We start from the raw sequence: 20,024 nt of genomic DNA on the forward strand, positions 1-20,024 counted from the left end.
TTTTTAAAGTTTTTAGTGAAATTTAGCTGGGCTCTGAGCAATGATTTGTGAATTCCCCAAATAAGAAACAAATATCGATGGGACGAGTTTGATGGATTTTGTATGTACATGTAAAAACAAACATCTTGAAAAATTAGTATGGAACGATTCATGTTAAAAACAGATATTCTAAATTATAATGAAAAAGGAAGAGGATTTTTAATTTTTTATTTGTGGAAATATGATTTGAACCAGTACAGAAATTAACGATAAAAAATGTTTATTACATAAAATTTAATTTTTAATCTCTACCAGCTCCGTTGGTTTTGACCAGTTCTCAAAATAAAAACGAAAGGCTATAGATTGATCACATTTTCCGGTAAGAAAATTTTTATATTTTTTGAAGACAAGAAAAATTAATTTGCAAAATTTAATACTACTCATAGCTTAGCTTAGCTTAGTTTTGCTTGATTGACTACTCACATCCATCTTTAATCATTGATCCCGAAATGCATCCTACATTTATAAACAGTGAAATTAGAGATGTTTCCAAATTGGCCCGTAAATAAAATATTAGTACCGATCAATTCATTCCGAGTTCCATGATCGCTTTCTAATGTGAAACTAGTTCCACATCGCCAATGGTTGCTACTCCGTGATTGATCGAGGCCATCAATTTTGATCAAAGGTCGAAAGAATGGTATCTGGGATTGACATCACGTTCACAATGCCAAAAAACGATACTCTCTCTTTGAGCCGTCAGTAAGGGCGCCGGCCTCGGCCTAGTAGTTAAAAGATAGTTTGGAAAAGGTAGAAAATGATGAAAAATTAGTATCGCGCTATAGGATCGAGGCTACCTCTGCATTATAGAAAGAATTTTTTTTTGAGGAATTAGAGAAAGGCTTTGATTGAGAGACACTTTTGACTAGTGTGAAGATTTAAAAAAATTCTGCCCTGAACGTCAAACATTCTGGAAAATGGTGCAAAGAAACCAAAAACATCATAAGAGTCAAAAGCCGGCATTATAAATTACCATGTCTGTTAAAAAAAATTGAACAGCCAAAAGTCAAATTGTTTATTGGAATTACCACTTTCAATCAAATGAAAAAAAAAAATTACTTCTCGAGCCCATAAAAACCGTTAGTAACTCAAAGTATAGGTTTTTAGTTTATTTACCATGCCCTACACTTGGCTCTTTTTTTTAACTTCAAAGTTGAGCTGATCAGTAAGTATCAAGATCATCAACTCATCTCGTTTCGAGGAAAAATGACTCTCTTCGGTTTAATTTCTAGCAAAATAGGCTCGGGAGCAACGAGTTTTAAAAGCTTGAAAAGTAAATTCGAATATAACCTTACTTCTTCAAACTTACAACCTCAATTTCATCAGTCCACTATAAAAAAAAACCTCAGTCCACATCCTTCAAAACACGCTGTATTAATAATATTAAGAAAAACTCAGCTCCACTTAAATAATTGTCAATTTTCGACAGCAGACATTGGAAAAACAATAGTCTGCATGTCCTTTGAGCCAAGTGCGCGGAATATCCTAGATTCAAAAATCACGCCCAAAAGATTTAAAATCTGCTGCCAATGACATAAGGAGTGTATCCGAAAAAAATGCAACACCTTTTTTGTAAAAACCTTTTGAATGCATTTATTGATATTTTTTTTGGGCAGGATCGAGAAAAATCCAGGAAAGTCCCAGTGGGAGACCCAAAAACAGCTGGAAATCAACTATTCGACCAAAGTTTACATGATAATTCTTTAAAAAATCTTAGAAGACCCCCTAGTGAGCTTAAATTTGAATAAAAGTGAAGATTATTGATTTCATGAAGTGAGAGGATTGTGAAAAGTTTTTTCAAGCTTAACCCGAAAATATGAATACAGGAAATGATATGAAAGTCAAATTTTTCTGACTGCGCAAAATATTTGACCTGCTTGTGGGAAGATATTTTGAAAAATTTCATAATGGACAGCAAAATGAACCGTTTAGCAGTCACCTGGCAGGTTTCAAACCAGAAACTTTTTATTGGCAAGTCCCGGCAAGTCCCGTATTTCCCGGAGATTAACAAGGAGAAAAAAAATTTAAAAATTTAATGTCTAGTACTTGAGGAGGCTAACGATCTGTGCAAATTGCACTTTACTAAGTCTTTCATAACGATTGACACGATGAATGGCTAAAAATACAAAGAAGACTTCCTCTAAATAAATCTTTTTTTTCTGCAAAGCACTTCATTAGGTCTAACAAAGTTTATACCTTGTATTGGCATGCTGTTTTAACATGAAGGAATAAGTGCTTTGGTGATATGCATTTAAATTCAACTCAAGAACTCAAAATAAAGACAATAAAATTATCTTTTTTCCAAGGTACAAAGAATTTGAGAACTGATTTTAAGTGGCTGATTCCAATTTTTTTTCCATTAACTCTTATACCTTTTGAAAACAGGTTTGAATTCATGTACATTTTTTTGTGCGTTTTTTTTTTTAATTATATAATTGAAAATTGGAAACATTTTTTGGAATTTTAAAATTAGATTTAAACGCAACTGTTACTTGATAAATAAATTAGTTTACATGTGTTCATTTTTCTCCCTTCCTCTTGATTTTTGCCGGATTTGCCCGGATGTTGCCCGATTTTTCAATTGAAAACTCCGAAATCTTATGCCCAGTTTTTGTCAGTTTTTTATGTAGATATGGCCGAATTTTCCCGGCCCGGATACAGCTGGAAATGTAAATTTTATGTGGTAGACAAAATTCTTAAAAAAAAAAAACGATTTTTCAGTTTTTCGATTATCGTTGGTTTCAAATTGGTTACTTTTTCATTCCATTTGGTTCGAATAAAAAAGATCTCGTATGAAATTCGGAATCAAATAAATGAAAATAAAGTTCCAAAAGCATCGTACCTAAAATCTGATTTTGATAATCTTATTTCAGAAATATATTTCTATTTAGAAATAACCAGAGGTAAATAGAGAGATAACCAGAATTGACAATGTGAATTGTATTTTTGATTTCATGATCACAATACGATAATTCCGAATCACTTATTCAGCGAAATATTTCAGACTAATATTGAAGTACTAGAGTTGTACAATCACTTTTAAATTCATTACATCTATTTTAAACACCTATCTCAAGTGTTTGCTTTTTCAAACCTATAGCTACAAAATGAGAATAATTAAAATTCTGTTGTGAGCATGGCGCTGATCTAAAGAAGCCCAGAAAAAAATAAATAAATATGTAATAGTTTTTTCTTCATTTTCTACTCCTACAACATTTATATTATTTTCAGAAAAATGACATATTGAACGAGAGATTCCTTAAAGAGCTCAAAAGATGATAATTTTCAATCTTCCAAATTACACAAATTATAGGTTCGCAGATTTAGGTTGTATTACAGGATACCGAAATAAATTACTGGAAAATTACTCAAAAATATTTTCTATTCATATTTAATTTACATATTTTTCAAAATACCTCTCATTTAGCTCAATTAATTCAAGTGTATAAGAAGGTACAGCAATTGTTGTAGACTTGGGAGCAACAGCTCCCACTACTCCCTTCTATCTTAGAAATGGATTTTTTTTCACCAGATATTTCTGCTCTTTTTCATTGACTCATTTCGAAATTTGAAAAATATCGCCAACCCCTCCCTCATGAGCCAGGTCTAGGACCGCGCCTGATCTAACCTTACGTTTAAAAAGTGTTTTCACATTTTACAAAAACAACAGCAATCTCATTTATTTATTTTCAAACGCATGAATTCATTTATTCAATTTGATAAAATTTATGCATAACCTTACCATCAACCTTTTACTATGCCAAGGAAGCGTTCAAAAAAAATGTTCGTAGCGAAAAAAAAAAAACAATAACGTTTTTCTACACATCTGAAGTATATCAGATACCCACTGATACAAGGCAGAATGAGTTGTTTTCAGGATATCTTAATTTCCTTCATCAACAACAAAACGACAATCGAATATTTCGCTCAAAATCACGAGCACAATAACAAATAAAAAACGAAAAATCCAAGGATCTCCGCCCCATCCCAGAGTCGTCATCGTCCATCAAAGATAGTTTTTATGTCTTTTTGGTCCGCGTGCACATTCGATCGAGTCACGCACGCACGACACAAACTTCTCCCCAGGGTAACCCGCGATGTTTAGTCGATAAAGAACAACCCGAAACGTACCATGGCTAGATTTTTCCCAAGCACTTCATTTGAAAATAAAAAAGAAAAGAATAATAACAAACAGGGGAATGAAAGGGGTGGTTCAAAAATGCGGCACAGTTTTTCCGTTTGCCATTTTTTTTTTTATCATCGATGCGAGAGAGGGCACGCTGCTGTGAGAATGGGGGTGAAAATTTCGACAATGTCTCTTTCTTACCTTCTACTCGGATCGCTGGCTCCTGATGGTCCACGGTTTGCTTTGCTAGCTTTGCTTTCGATGTTTTGGATTGATATCTCCGTCTCTGTGCGGTTCAGCTTCCCTCGGTTGATGTAATAATGGCAAATTTATTAAATTCAATTTTTGCAACTAGCTCAGCGGTGGCTCGGTTGTTGTTTTGCTTTGCGGTTTTTCGCAAATCTGTCGACCAAATGGGACGAGAAAAACTTGTGCAGAATTGAAAATCACAAGAATGAAGGAAAAATTGCAATGTGTGCAAAATCACTCACTTATCCAACTTTTTCTTCAATTTTTTTTTCTTTTGCTTAGCCTGGTGTTCGAGGTTTATTATTTTTTCTGCTAACAACAAGCAACGAATTGAATTTAACGTTATTTTTTCTATGCCCTCCTTCGAGCGAGCTTTCTTTCATTCATGCATCGTTCAATGGGCTGAATAACTGTTGATGGTTGGGGCGCGGTGCAGATTTCGGTTTCTAGCACTTCGTCACCTTTCGCTGATCGATTATGAGCGGTATAAAATCACTGCACTGCGACGCGAAATTCTATTCGAAATTATTTCCTTACACTGACTGCCTTTGCCTAAACGATAAACGACGAACGTTGTTTGTCAATCACTTGCAATTTCACTTCACGGGTTGTCACGGGTGACGAAAATCAACAAAACTGCGAAAACAGCAACAACCACAGTAGTCGAACGATTTGTGCATCCAACGCATGCACCGAATTTTTATTTATTTTCGGTCAACCTTCCGAAATGTGTAGTAACCTTGCGACGGACGCGATCGCGATCTTATCGGGTTTCGGGGCGGTCCGGAATTTCTTTCTATCGATTCGGCCGGCACTCGTAACTTCTCTAGGCCGTTATCCTTTGCCTTGCAGCAAGACCTTCGCTTGAATCGGTCCCTTCTTAGTCTAGTCGGTTGTCTAAATCACCCGGTTGTGGTGCCACTTGCACTGCACTCACTCTCGGTCTGGAAGCGGATGCCCAACTGCCGATTGCTTTTATAATTTATTTCAAACAACTGATACGGATAAAACCGTATTTGCAGCACGTCGACAACACGCCAAACTCTCCCGCGGGAGGGTGGTTTTGCTCTCTGCGTTCATTGGCCGCGATCCACCGCCAGGCAAAAACCACGAAGATGCTCCGATTTTTTTCCACCTTCCTTCCTTTCTCCCCAACCGGGAGAAAATCCCCAAGGAAGATGCACAACGCAATCGATCAAGGGCTAACAACGGCGATCCTTCCAACTATCAATCTTCCAGTAGCAATGGAAACGCTCTCGCTCCGGGAAAACTTTTCACGTCAACGTGGAACGGAATCTCGACATGAACTGAACACGCCGAGTCGCTTCATCGAGTGGCGGAGTGAAACAAACAAACAAAAAATACTGAAAATGTTCCGAATCGGCTGATGGCACAGGTAGCTTCTGCCGTGGTTCGCACGATATCATTCGGCGGTTCGCGTAGTTTGTTTTCAAACACGGGTAAACTGAAGCTTTCAGCATGAACCCGCACGTCCCACCTGAATGAATCTAAACTTTTATGTTTACAAAGGGGAAATATATGTTGCTGCGTTCATTCGCTGAGCATGCTTACTGTGATGCCGCGAGAGCGGAAAACAGAGAGTGAGAAAGCGTTCATTCCGATTTGGCTGCGTTCGGATCCAAAGTTGGCGCGAAGCATGGATTGCTACCATGCTTGATGGAAATTGTACGACCGTGAATTCAATAGAGAAAATTAACATCTGTTGGAATATAATTCACTAAAGGTTCTCGCAGCAGCTCTAGTTGGAGCAGGAGCAGGAGCAGCTCAAAGCTAAAACACAATGAGTTTATTAGGGCAAAGTTTTACATAGGATTTTTTGTTTCTTACATTTGTCTCCTTTAGTACAAGAGGAGTATCCGTTTTTTGATGCCAAGTTATACAAATAAAGAGCATAGATTTCTGGCCTAGATTTTGAGAAAATACGCATTATTACAAATAATTCTGATACCAATAAAAGAAAATCTAACCTATATCGGCCCTTTTGAAAGGAATGCTCGACTGTGCGTGGTATCAGCCTTAGATCGGGTTTTTACCGATGTGCGCTAAATATTACAAAAAGTTAGATTTAGTCAAAGGTTCACAACAATTTAAAAAAGGTACTCACGAATGGCACAAACAACTTTATCAACTAAAACTATCGTTAATTTATAAAATATACGCAGAGCGTCACTTGTCTTTCTTGGTTCGTCGCAAATTTTCACTTCTAACCGTTTTCTGGTTTGACAGTTCTTAGCGTGGCCGTTAGGTCTGTTCAGATGCAGCGACGTCAGGGATGCCAGAACATTCTCCACCCCGTGAATCCGGAACGACCTCCGCCTCGCCTTGCTCGGATTCACCGTTACCTATCTCCATAACGGCCAGCTTCGCCACCGGTCTCTCAAGTCGTCCAGATGCCGTTTGTACTGCAACACGTCTGATCCTTCCATCCTTGTTCGGGATTAGCTCCACGATCCTTCCTCGGATCCAGGTACGCCGACTGCCTTCCGCAATATACACCAGGTCTCCAAGTTTAACCGACACCACATCTTCGAACCACTTGGACCGCTTGTTCATATTAGGAAAGTATTCCTTTAGCCATCTGTCCCATGTAGCATCAGCTAAATACTGCGAACGAAGGTAACTGCTTTGCAGTGCTTGGCTAAGACTGATTGGATCACGCATAGGGTCCTGATCTCCCGTGGAGTTACCCAAAAAGTGGTTGGGTGTCAACGCTTCGTAGTCGGCCGAACTTTGAGGCATGTAAGTCAGTGGACGAGAGTTTATAAAAGCTTCTGTTTCCGCCAACACCGTCAGCAGAATCTCGTCGTTGAGTTTCCTTCCGTCGTCGAGAGCTCTCATCGATTCTTTCACGCTTCGCACCATCCGCTCCCATACTCCACCCATGTGGGGAGCGGAGGGCGGATTGAATAACCAGCTTGTTCGGGCGTTGGTGAATGTGTCGGAACAGTCGCTGTTGATTCTCTTGATCTGTCGTTTAAGCTCGCGATCGGCACCGACAAAGTTCGTCCCGTTGTCGGAAAATATTTGGCGTGGGGGACCTCTTCTTCGCACAAATCTCCTGATTGCCATTATGCAGGAATCCGTCGTTAAGCTGTACGCCAGCTCCAGGTGAACGGCACGGACTACCAAGCATGTGAAGACCGCTACATATCGCTTTTCCTTCCGCCTGCCAACGGTTACCTCCAACGGCCCGAGATAATCCACACCGGTATACGCAAAGGGTCTGGTATACGGTGTCAATCTTTGCTCTGGCAATGGCGCCATTCTTGGTGGATGTGGTTTACATTTTTTAATCTTACATACCTGGCAGCTTCTCGATACTTCGTTAACAGCGGACCTCAGATTCGCGATCTGAAAACGCTGACGGACTTCGTTGACAATTGTCTCTCTGTTTGCGTGTCCAAAAATTCGGTGATAATGCTCCAAAAGCCTTTGGGTAACTACATGCTCTCGGGGCAATATTACTGGAAATCGGGAATCGAAGGACGCGTACTGCGCATTCACGGTTCTTCCTTCCACTCTAATAACACCAAATTCGTCAGCAAACGGGGAGAGTTGATACAGGCAACTAGTTTTCTCAATCTTGATTAAATCCTCTAGGGCTCTTTCACGATTTGATATCAGCACCTTCACCTCATCAGGGTAGTGCTCACTTTGAGCCAATCGCCAAAGGATGTTCTCGGCTGATTGGTATTCGGATTGCTTCAACGGTGTTTCGATATTCGGGATGGTTCGCATTACGTATCGCTTCACATTCTCTACGGAAGGTACCGTCTCGATGGGCAATGCTTTCTTTCGTCGACGACAATTCGAAATGAATCGCATGGCCGTAGCCAGTATGCGTAGCAATATGGTCCATTTAGAGATTCTAGCAACGTCAATTAGCTGAATGGGAATATCAATGTGGTGAAAAAGATAGTGGGTTCTCAACTCTTCGTTGGTGCTTTCATTCGGTGATTTCTGTTGTGGCCATCTATCAGCAGGTTCGTACAGGAATGATGGGCCATTAAACCAACGACCATCCGGTTTTGGATCCGTATCTTTATTCCACTTGGTCAAACAGTCAGCGATGTTCTCTTTTGAAGGGACCCAGTGCCACTGATCCGAATCTGTTAAGGTCAAAATCTCTCCGATGCGAACGGCTACATATTGCTTGAATCTTCGGTGGTCAGATCTAATCCAGGACAAGACGGTGGTAGAATCCGTCCAAAGAAATTTCTCCTTGATTTCCACCGTGTGGCTAGAACAAACGTTTACCATCATCCTAGCACCCAACACAGCGGCTTGAAGCTCTCTTCTGGGAATCGATTGCACCTTGAGGGAGGCCACCTTAGCCTTCGCCATCACCAAGCAGCATTTCACTTTTCCATACTCGATGACACGGAAATACGCCGCGCATCCGTAGCCCAATTCACTGGCATCGGTGAACACATGTAGCTGCAATGTTTCGTACCCTCCAGCATGATCTCCACCACAGTAGCACCTGGGGATCTGAAGGTTGTTGATTTCTTGGAGAAGCTTTGTCCATCGGACCCATTTCTCGAAAGCTTCATCCGGAATGTCGTCATCCCATTGTATGCCGCATCTCCAAAGATCTTGGAACAGCATCTTCCCGTGGATTGTGTACGGGGACAGAAGACCCAATGGGTCGAAAAGACTCATAATACATCGAAGAGCCATTCTCTTAGTCGGTCGTCGTTCGCCGCAAACATACGGCGCCAGCTCACCACGTAGGCTGGTAGGAAATTGGAAACAATCCTGCCGTGGGTTCCACTCCAGTCCAAGGACCCTCTCGATGTTATCGCCTCCTATGTCACTGATAAGTGAGAGCGATTTCTGTTCCGAATTCTCTCCGACTGCTTGTAGCACCGATTCATCGTTGCTAACCCAATTTCTCATGGTGAATCCGGCCCGAGCAAGGGCTCCTTTCACCTGAATCGCTCGATCAGCTGCTTCCTCGGAAGTGGGGGCACTATCGAAATAATCGTCCATATACGTTTTCTCCTTGATAGCTGTCGTAGCTTTCGGGAAATCCTCCCGACACTCGTCTGCTATTTTGTGCAACACGTAGATCGCCGAACAGGGCGAGCACGTCGCTCCGAACGTCGCGACGTCCATAATATACACGTCGGGCGGTTGTGTTGCGTCGAATCGAAACAGGAATCGTTGGTAGTTTTTGTCAGCTGCTCTTATTCGGATTTGGTGGAACATTTCCTTTACGTCGCCACCAAATCCGATGCGCCACTCTCGGAACTTGCATATAACTGAATGCAGGGGGACCAGTAAATCCGGGCCTTTTAATAGTTGATTGTTGAGGGAAACTCCACCCACTGAGGCAGCCGCGTCCCACACCAGCCGTCTTTTGTTCGGTTTCTTCGGGTGCGACACCACATTCAGGGGGAGGTACCAGACGCGCTCAGCACTAGTTTCTGCCAACTCTTCTTCGGTTGCCTTATGGGCATACCCTTTTGTCAAATAGTCTCGTATTTGTTGGTGTACGTTAGCCTGTAGTTCGGGGTCTTTTGACAGCTTGCTCTCTAGACATTTCAGACGCCTCTCAGCCATGTACCGGTTATCTGGGAAGCACACTACATCTGCTTTCCACAGCAATCCAGTTTCGTATGCACCGTCACGGAACACCGTGGTTTCCTCTAGGATCGTTTTACTTCGCTTGTCTTCGGCAGATTCAAGAATCGGCGCAAACGGGTTCTGGGGTTCCTCCAGAACGAAATGTTGTCGGATGAGGTCGTTAAGCTCTTGATCTGCGTCGCAGTGATGGAAGTTAACTCGGACCGAGTTCTTGTCATTTCTTTCTCCTGCCTCGTTAGGCCCATAGATGGCCCATCCGAGCAGTGATCTCACGGCAACAGGTTCGCCAGGTTGACCTTGCCGACTTTCGATTGGGGTTAAAATGTCAATGTTATCTAACCCAATAAGCACTTCAGGCTGAGCATCGTTAATTGAACTGATTGGGATATCTTTCAGATGTTCATAACGATTAGCTAATTCGTCGTAGCAGAGGGTTTGCTTCGGTAGCTCAAGTTTCGAAACCGTGTGTGCGGTAAAAGAATGTTGTTTCGGATCTCCTAACTTCGAGATCATGCATTTAATGAGCTTGGATGAATCTTCGTTCCGGGTTACACCGGAAGTCCACTGCAATTCCAGCGGATGCCTCTTTCCCTCTATTCCTAGGCGGCGTGCTAATGACGATTCCATCATGGTCAGTGATGACCCTTCATCGTAGAATCCAAAAGTATCGACAGTGCGATTTCCGTTGTGCAGGGTAAGTGGAACTATTCGAAAGAAAAACGCTTTTCTGAATTCGTTGTGGGAATTACAAACAGATTTAACGACTGTTGCTTCTCCCTTTTTGGCTTGCGCCGGAACATGGAGCAACGGATGGTGCTGAACTCTACAGCCTTCGATGTTACATCGGATTCTTGATTTACACTTCCAATTACCGTGCTCATTCAGGCACATTTCGCACAAGTTCCACTGGCGTACTGCACGCTTACGTGAATCGAGATTTAGTTCTTGGAACTTCGAGCAGTTCCGAACCCGGTGATCTATGCCACCACAGATTGGACATGGCTTACGTTGTCTATATTCTTCTTGGTTTCCATTACTGTTAATGTGACCATGGAAATGTCCCTCTTTCTTCTGCGACGGTTTTGCATACTTCGCTGCCTCAGGTTTCGGCGGTACAAGCGTGGTAACCTCACAGGCGTCCTCGGCCAATTCCTCCATATACTGGCCAAATTCCTTAAGCGTTGGCTCGGGGAAGGAACGTTTATATCTCACCCAAGCAAGCTGATGATGAGCAGGGAGCTTCTCAACCAATTCGCTGAGCAAATCGGGATTCGACAAATGAGCTCGGAGACCTGCAGCCTCTAGCTGGTCACAAAAGTGCTGTACAGCTGTGGCAAACTTAATAAGGCTATCTAGACGCTCAGATTTTGGCGATTCTAGTTTGCGCACTTTAGCCAGCATGTTCCTTACAAGAATTTCGGGCCGTCCATAAAAACGTTTCAGTGTTTCCATTATCTTCGGCACGCTGTCAGGAAATGTCAATTTTGTTCTCACTGCTTCTCGAGCCGCCCCTCGCAGGCTTTCTCTAAGACGGACAAGATTCTCAACGTCTGAGAAACCGCAGGCAGCATTGGACGTTTCGTAACTATGGAAAAATATTGGCCACTCCTCAGGCTCTCCGGCAAACGCAGGTAATTTTCTGGGCCAGACTTGGCGAGCCAACACTTGTTCTGCAGACGGACCAATATTCAGGTTGGCAAACGCTACCGGTTGTGGGAAAGGATTTATGGGTTGCTTTGGAGGTGGTACTTCAGGAATCAGGTTCATAATTGGCACACGGATTCGTGCCGAGTGACTTCTAGGTTCGGAATGAACTGATTTCGATGTACTCAGTTCGACTATCCGAGAGTTAGCGTGATGCTCTTCACCTCGTTCCACCATGGCGTGCAAAATCTTTCCGCTTCGAGCTTCGGCGTTCGAAACATCAAAAACCTCTTCCGGATCGTTATTGTTTTCCTCCAGCTGATTGCGCAACCATTCCTCAGCCTTTTGACTTCCACTCGGCGCTGATTCGGAAACACTTTCCGATCCCGAGTCCTCTACTAGCTTCTCTTCCAGCTGGTGCTTCTTCTTTAAGAAGGATTCCTCAGAAGCAAGCTCTTCTAGACGGATAGCCCGTTCCTTTTCTAGGAAACGCATTTCCTCTCTCATACGGCGACTTTTAATTTCTCTTTCTGCTACCAATTTGGCCAACTCAAGTTCGGTCCGGATGCGGGCGCTGGATGTAGTAGATCTCACAGATTTGCCGGCACTTCTCACGGACGAATCTTTGTTGGATTCCGCACATTTCTTCCTAGCTCCGTTCTCAACTTCAGCCCTTCCTATTCTCGTTGAACTGGAGTGAGGAGCCTTTGATCGCACGATGGGTGTGCTGAAATCGGCGGTGTTTACGGACTCTGACGGGTCTGCAGAAGGTGGTGTGCATTTAGTGCATCTCCATGGGCGATCCTTTACGCCGGGAGATTGATTCGCACAACTCAGATGCCACCAGCCTAAACAATTATCGCACGACACCATTCTCCGTTCCACCGAATTAGGTCTGTTGCATCCACCACAGTCGAATCCATCTTGGCAATCAATTTCCTCTTCCGAATTGACCATCTCGAAATCTTTAGGGTTTTCGAAAATCTTTGAGGATGTTGGAATATAATTCACTAAAGGTTCTCGCAGCAGCTCTAGTTGGAGCAGGAGCAGGAGCAGCTCAAAGCTAAAACACAATGAGTTTATTAGGGCAAAGTTTTACATAGGATTTTTTGTTTCTTACATTTGTCTCCTTTAGTACAAGAGGAGTATCCGTTTTTTGATGCCAAGTTATACAAATAAAGAGCATAGATTTCTGGCCTAGATTTTGAGAAAATACGCATTATTACAAATAATTCTGATACCAATAAAAGAAAATCTAACCTATATCGGCCCTTTTGAAAGGAATGCTCGACTGTGCGTGGTATCAGCCTTAGATCGGGTTTTTACCGATGTGCGCTAAATATTACAAAAAGTTAGATTTAGTCAAAGGTTCACAACAATTTAAAAAAGGTACTCACGAATGGCACAAACAACTTTAACAACTAAAACTATCGTTAATTTATAAAATATACGCAGAGCGTCACTTGTCTTTCTTGGTTCGTCGCAAATTTTCACTTCTAACCGTTTTCTGGTTTGACAGTTCTTAGCGTGGCCGTTAGGTCTGTTCAGATGCAGCGACGTCAGGGATGCCAGAACAACATCCAAATGCCATTTTAAAATTTGAAATAAAACTTTTGAAAACCTCAATCGTAGTTAAGTTCGTAGATAGTTTTGCTCAATTGGAATGACTCTGACAGAATATGGGAAATTCATATCGGAACATTTCGTCTCTTTGATTGTAATCTCTTGAGTTTATTCCTTTGAAAAAAGCATAAAATTGTTCGAGCCCAATAATTAAATTTTTGAAAATCAATGCTAAACTCGTAATTTCTGGTAGCCCCTGATTCATTTTTGCAAATGATAGAGAAATTAACTAAGATCATATCATAAGACTCTATAAAATGAGTGGCCAAAATGTGGCCCGCGGGAGAGCTTTGATTAATTTCAGAATTATACTTAAAAAAGCATGGTTATAATAGTTTTAAATTTTCTATTAAAATGCAAATTGTTCATAAATTCCATGAACCTTTTTTATATTTTGAATCTTTGAATTTTAACTCAGATAATAGTTCGTAATTAAGAAAGCTGTGATAAGACGCTTTGTTGGATTCAAAAATCAGGGGCAACTTATCAACCTTTAATTTTATTCAACAGCTTGAAACAAAAGGCAGAAATCACCAAAACGAACAAATACGCTAAGTTGATATCGGTATGATACTGCAATTTTAGAAAAAAAAAATAAAATGTTTTGAAAGTATCGTGTGCTTTTTTTGTATTAATACCATCATTATTCGTAAACGCAAGCATGAGTTTTTTCAATGAGTAAAGCAAATACTGATTCGGAAGAATAGCATTAGTTTTGTTTGAATAACACAACAGAATAAGTTTCAAGTAGTTATTTGAATTGAATGAAAGTCATGGTTCTCAAAAAAGTTGAAAAATAACTTATGTTTGAATTGTCAATTTATTTCAATTGGATTCAGCAAATTTCTACCAAACATTGTACATTGAGGGCTGGGAGATGTGTGTGATTTATGAAGTTTAAAAAATTGTTGAATTTTTAAATCTGTAGAAACTTCATCAATTTCCACTTAATTCTTTTTTTAAGTTTTTTAATTTCTTATGATTTATAAAATATTTAAACATCTTTGCAATGTGTTTTCTATAATTCTGATTTGAAAAATATGTTTAAAACATATGATTATAATAGAGGATCAAAGTAAGCATTGTTCGCTTGAAGACGTGTTTGACAGCCATTCCCTATGAAATTCTAAGAAATTCGAGATGTTCAGTGAAAGTTTTTCAATATTTGCTAAAACTGAGAAGAACTTGAATAGTTTAAAAGTGATGAATAGTGTGATAAACGATATCTGCAGAAAAAAAAACTGTTGACTGTTTCTGTAGGCTGCATAAAAGTTACGGATGACAACATATTAGCGCCAAACATAGGAAGTTTCGTGAGAGATAAATAATTTTTTTTTTGTTTACGTTGTCGAATTTATCAATATTTATTAACACTAGAAGGACCGGCAAATTGAATATACCTACCTATTCGGACCGTGACCAGTCAAAATGACTGATAAAGGGGAAATTTTTTATTACACATTATTTTGATCTTTTTTCTTCTTATATTATTTTGTTACTTGTTCCGTAATATTTTTGTTAAAAAATTGAAATATTTTTTCACCATGGGTGCACGGAATCACCTCATTTCAGTTAGGTGACGTGTATGTCATAAAATGATTATTTCAAATAATTTTCAAAAAATTAAAACACATTATAAATATTATCAGAAAATCATGTTAAATGGTTATGGGTGCACGGTTTCACTTCAGTTTTGCCGTAGTAGATATTTTCAAGCACTCATCCCTCTGAAGTATTTCAACATGTTGCTTATAAATTTACCTGATATTGCACGTTTTAAAGCATAGTTTTTCTATAAGTAGAGCAATTAACCATGTGTGCAAAGATTCACCGCCATTCATCCAAAATAGAGTTAAAAGAAAATTTGTGTTATATGCATGGTTTTTTACTATGGGTGCCCGGATTCACAGCATTTTCATCAAATATCGAATATTTTGCAAATTTTTGAAAAGGATTTTGACAAACCCTAAATAAACTAATGTCGAAACCATGTCTTTCATGTTGAGACATAACGATTTAAATAACGATTTTCCTTTATTGTTCCATTTTTTTCATTCCTGGAAAAGAAATATTTCAATTATGTCTTGAAATATTAATTTTTTTTATTTATTAATAAAAAAACAGGTTTTGCAATCGTTTATTTATCTGATAAGATGGTAAATAAATCAACATCCAAGAAATTGGAGAACGGTTATTATGAACCGAGTGAATTTTAGGAATAACATGCATCATGTTATGTCATGCGACGGAAGACAGTGAAAATTAAAATAATGAATCAACATTGATAAATTTTACGTTGATTTTTTTTCCCAAATACCTAGTTTTTGAATTGGTCAATATTACATTTAAAATAGCTTTCATATCTGACTCAAAAATATTTTGTGTTCTGAAGCAAGTTGAAAACTATTTTACTCTATAGAATTTACAACGGCGAATTTGAAGATATTCCGTGCACTCATGTTGAAATATCTTAACGCCGATGTGGTCTAGCAGATAAACTGGCGCGAGTCTGGACTTGGTATTCCAGGCGTACTGGGTTCGATTCTCGGTATCGGAAAGAAAACTTTTGGGTTCGAATCCCATAAGTAGCCGAGATGTGTTTTCTCTTATAACTGACTGTATAATAAGAATGTTCAATCAGTTGTCAGCTGAGCAGGTATATACACGAGTGCCGGAATACCTGTTAGTAAACTTGCATTGAAAAATAGTCGAACCTTATAATCTAAGAATGTATCTGAACACATACTTAGGCAGAAACTGCGGTGAATCCGTGCACCCATGGTGGATAATCAACATATTGAAAATATTCCGTGCACCCATGTTTTAATATTATTGAAATTATTTAGTTTCATAGCTTATGTCTTCAAATTTGAATGAATAAGTACACAATTCATAAGTATTTTACTCATACTAGTTTAGTATAAAACATATTTATCACCTAAAATTACTCAATTATTCGAATGGACATATATAAAATCTAACATGTTTTTTTTGTTTTTTCTGGGATTTTAACGCTTTCGCGTTCGAATCTAACATAACTTTTACCAATCTTGATGAAGTTTCGCCAAATTATGACAGAAAGTTTGATTTTAGTTAATCAACAAAATGGGCCCAAAAAATTGGGAGTAAAGTGCTTGAAGCGCCACACAACGGTCAATCCGAGAACTTTTTCTACAAATTTTCATGACTTCGCATCGAAAATCAGTAATTTCATAGCGAATGACACACTTCTGCTCACCATAAATCAACTGGAGCTCATTGTCTTGAATGTAGATTTCAAATGAAACCAAAAGCAAGCGAAATTTTTTTTTATCTTGTTTGAGTAATAGGGTTGTGAATTTTACCATTCATTTTGACTGGCCACGGTCCGAGTGTCCGTGGCGAAATTTTTCTCGCTTATTAAAAGAGCAAGTGAAATAAAAAATACACAGTTTTGTAGAGATTTAAAATTCATGAAAAGTCGTATTTTTGCGAATTTTTATAGCGAAGTATCTAAAAGATATTGAACAAACAAAGTGTCCAACCAGTCATTTTGACTGGTGCAGTCTTTCTTGTGGTAAAACGAAATTTTTGTCTGTCTGTTAGTCGGCAGGAGGCATATTTTGCATGATGTCTTCGACAAAGTTTCATAATTTACTATTTTCTACAATACTGTAGAACAAGGGTGAGCAACCTTTTGAACCAACGACGGGCCAATTTTAATATAAAATTTTTCCCGCGGACCGCACTTAAAACATCACTTATTAAAAATTAAAAAGCTTCAAGAGTTTTGTTAGAAGAATATTCAAATCAAACGTCATTCTTTAATAATAGCAAAATATTGATAAATAAAAAGTGAAAAAGGCAAGAAAACAAGAATTTATACATTCATTATCTGAAAAAATTTAAGGAAAATTAATATCTTAAACAATATCTTAATCACAAAAAGGACAATACCAGCCGAAATTAATCAGGTACTTAACTGAGTCTTTATAAGTTATTATGAAAATTCTTGAATAATTTGTTTTTCCAAAAGATATATAGATAGATGATATATAGGTATATGAATCGTTTTTTTAATCAAGTGTGAACATTTTTCGAGACCGATTGTTCATTACAAATTCGAACCGTTTTCTGAAAAAAATTACTTCATAGTCTTCTTTAGCTATACCACAGTGATAAGTAACACTGTTACACAGTTTGAATATTTATCAAAATTTTTTGACTCAAATTCCTTTATTTCCCGTATTTTTAATTTTTTCCATAATTAAATCTTTTTTGAAGACTTAGTGTTTTTTTTCGCAAAAAACGATCAAAACCCTGTTTTTTTTAAATTAAAACTCTGGTTGATATTAAACGTTTCTCAACATGGTTTTTTTTATTTAAAAGGAATTTCTTTTCTAACAAACGGTGATTTTTTTAATTGGAAGTTTCACATAAATTCATTTCATTGAGATGTTAGGCATGGTTGTTTAAATCACAGAAAAAAATCATAATTTTGCAGAATTACAAATTACAAAATTACATTCTGATTTGTATTTTTATTATAGATTTTATGAATTTTCGAAATTTAGTTAAGTTACCACTGGGATAGGATTTCTACAGCTAGTCTTACTTTGATAATGTGGATTGCTTATTTTAAAATAAAGTGACTTAATTTAGTGATGTTTGGCATGATTTCTGTATTAAATTTTTGAAAATTGTTGTCCCATACTTTTTCAGTCAAATCACAGATATTATTTTTGTCAAGAACTCATGTCAAGTCATATCGATGAGAATCTCATGTTAATTATGTTGATGAAGAACTCTTTACATTCAAGTACGAAAATTATTATTTTGTTAATGGTTTTTTGTCAGTATTTGAGCAACTGTCTTAAAAATGCCTAGGATCATCTCTACTCTTCCAATTTTATGTTTGTTCTTCCTTCTCGGCTTCATGTATTGTGAATTTTAAAGTGCTAATTGAATTATATGACAAAAGTATAATCTGAAAAAACCAATAATATTTTTTTTTTGTAAATTAATAACATTACACTGTTGCTTCAAAAAGAAAACAATAAATGCTTAAAACGCTTGAAAAACAAAGTAAACCATTTGAATAATTGTGAGTCAAATGCATATTTGATCAAGTTACTGACATTTATTTTTTTCTAGGCTTAGTATGGACTAGTATTTTATTATAATTTACAATCTATCGAGGAAAAAAGTCGGAATGGAAATGAAATTTGAAAAATGCTTCGTGTGCGGCCCGAACCTCTCGAGGGCCACATGCGGCCCACGGCCCGCGCGTTTCTCATCCCTGCTATAGAATAATGTAGGACTCTTTCTTATTACAGTTAGAAAAAAAAATATCTCAAAAACTTTATGAACCACCCTAAAATGATTTCATTCAAAATGACCGTCTAAAGTTGTTGTCTAAAACATTAAATGCATCAAACTTAAGGAAAGACGCAATTGATTGTTTTCCGCTAGATTTTATTTCTAGCCCAGTCTCTCGTTTGCCGAACAACGGCATTTGGTACGCTGGTAAAGATATAGGACTGGCTAGCCGAAATAAGAATTTTGCCTTGCCTTGCCTTGAATTATCCAATAGAAACTCTATTGTGTGTTATGAGCCTACTTGGTTGAATAATGTAACTGGATCAAAGCAATAGCAAGTTTCTCTTTTATTCAACTACGGTGTGAGAAAAGTTTAGCACTAAGGCTATGATCATTTAGTATCCGGGCAGTTACAAACGTGTGTATTTTTAAAACTATTCATTTGATCGAAAAACTTTCTATGGAGGAAATGAAGGTGTTAAAATGACATTTAATTTAAAAATATAAAATAAAATATTTATCAATGATTTCAAGAAATACTCTAACTTTTTCATAAAATCTCTTTTTTATCTTTGTACACTTTTTTCAGTCATGTATTGATTTATTTTTTTTACCACAGAAGCAAAACCTTTGCAAAATCATGCTATTTACACAAACTCACCTGGAAAAAGCAATTGGAATCGTGTTGGAACCTTTTCATGAGTAGGCATCTCGAAGAATTTGATTTCTTAAAACTGGTTTTAACATAAATTTTTTTGTCCATCTGTCATATTGCGTAAAACCCGGATGCACAGATTACAATCTTTGGAACTGATCATTATTAGTTATTTACTTGGTGTCTACTAGTCAGGCAACACTTTTTGCCTGCCGGGAATGGATTTTTTGCATTATTTAAGGAGTCTGCATTCAGTTATCCCCAATAACCATAGTCTTTTTACCCATATTTGAGATCAAGGGTTCCACTAAGATGCTTGGTTTGAACTTCGTGAGCATCCTAGAGTGACTCTTTATACTTCTTAACCATTTGGTCCAAAAAAAAAATCAGAAAAAAATCTACAGTTCATGAGCTTTTAAGTCAACAATGAAGAATTTTCGAGGCGCAAAATGCGTAAAAGGAGCAAATTTGTGCAAAATTATTTTAACCATGTCTTTTTGCGTCGTAGATATCTCAAACACACGTTAACTTAAAAATCTAACAAAAATAGGCAAGATAGTCCTTTTCATAACCAACACAACGCTACTAAAGTTTTGCATATCCAAACTCTATAAACGTAGATATCACCTAAATAAAGTGTTCGGATACTAAATGATCATAGCCTTACTAGACAACAATTCGAAATTCGAAATCGTACGAATCAGCAAAAGTCGGGTATTCCCAGATAAATAAATTTGATTGACGGGATTTGGTTATTACTGAATATATAACTTTTTCATT

At 38.2% G+C, this 20,024-nt stretch overlaps 2 protein-coding genes across 2 annotated transcripts in view; both read right to left on the minus strand.

Moving 5' to 3' along the window:
• The window catches only part of LOC129746312 (serine-rich adhesin for platelets), an 84,567-nt gene extending 78,843 nt beyond the window's left edge, over positions 1-5,724 (minus strand). The window contains exon 1 of the mRNA XM_055739913.1: positions 4,367-5,724. The gene's annotated coding sequence lies outside the window, so the exon portion shown is untranslated. The remainder of the gene's footprint in view (positions 1-4,366) is intronic.
• Positions 5,725-6,676: 952 nt separating this feature from the next.
• LOC129741170 (uncharacterized) lies at positions 6,677-13,228 on the minus strand. Its single transcript, XM_055732879.1, has 3 exons — positions 13,066-13,228; positions 12,789-13,003; positions 6,677-12,731 (listed from the first exon to the last, which is right to left on the minus strand). The coding sequence occupies exon 3, from the start codon at positions 12,623-12,625 to the stop codon at positions 6,677-6,679; it is 5,949 nt and encodes a 1,982-aa protein (XP_055588854.1). The 5' UTR covers positions 12,626-12,731; positions 12,789-13,003; positions 13,066-13,228.
• Between the last annotated feature and the right edge of the window lie 6,796 nt (positions 13,229-20,024).

Source organism: Uranotaenia lowii, chromosome 2 (genome assembly GCF_029784155.1).
Source record: "Uranotaenia lowii strain MFRU-FL chromosome 2, ASM2978415v1, whole genome shotgun sequence".
Classification (NCBI taxonomy): domain Eukaryota; kingdom Metazoa; phylum Arthropoda; class Insecta; order Diptera; family Culicidae; genus Uranotaenia; species Uranotaenia lowii.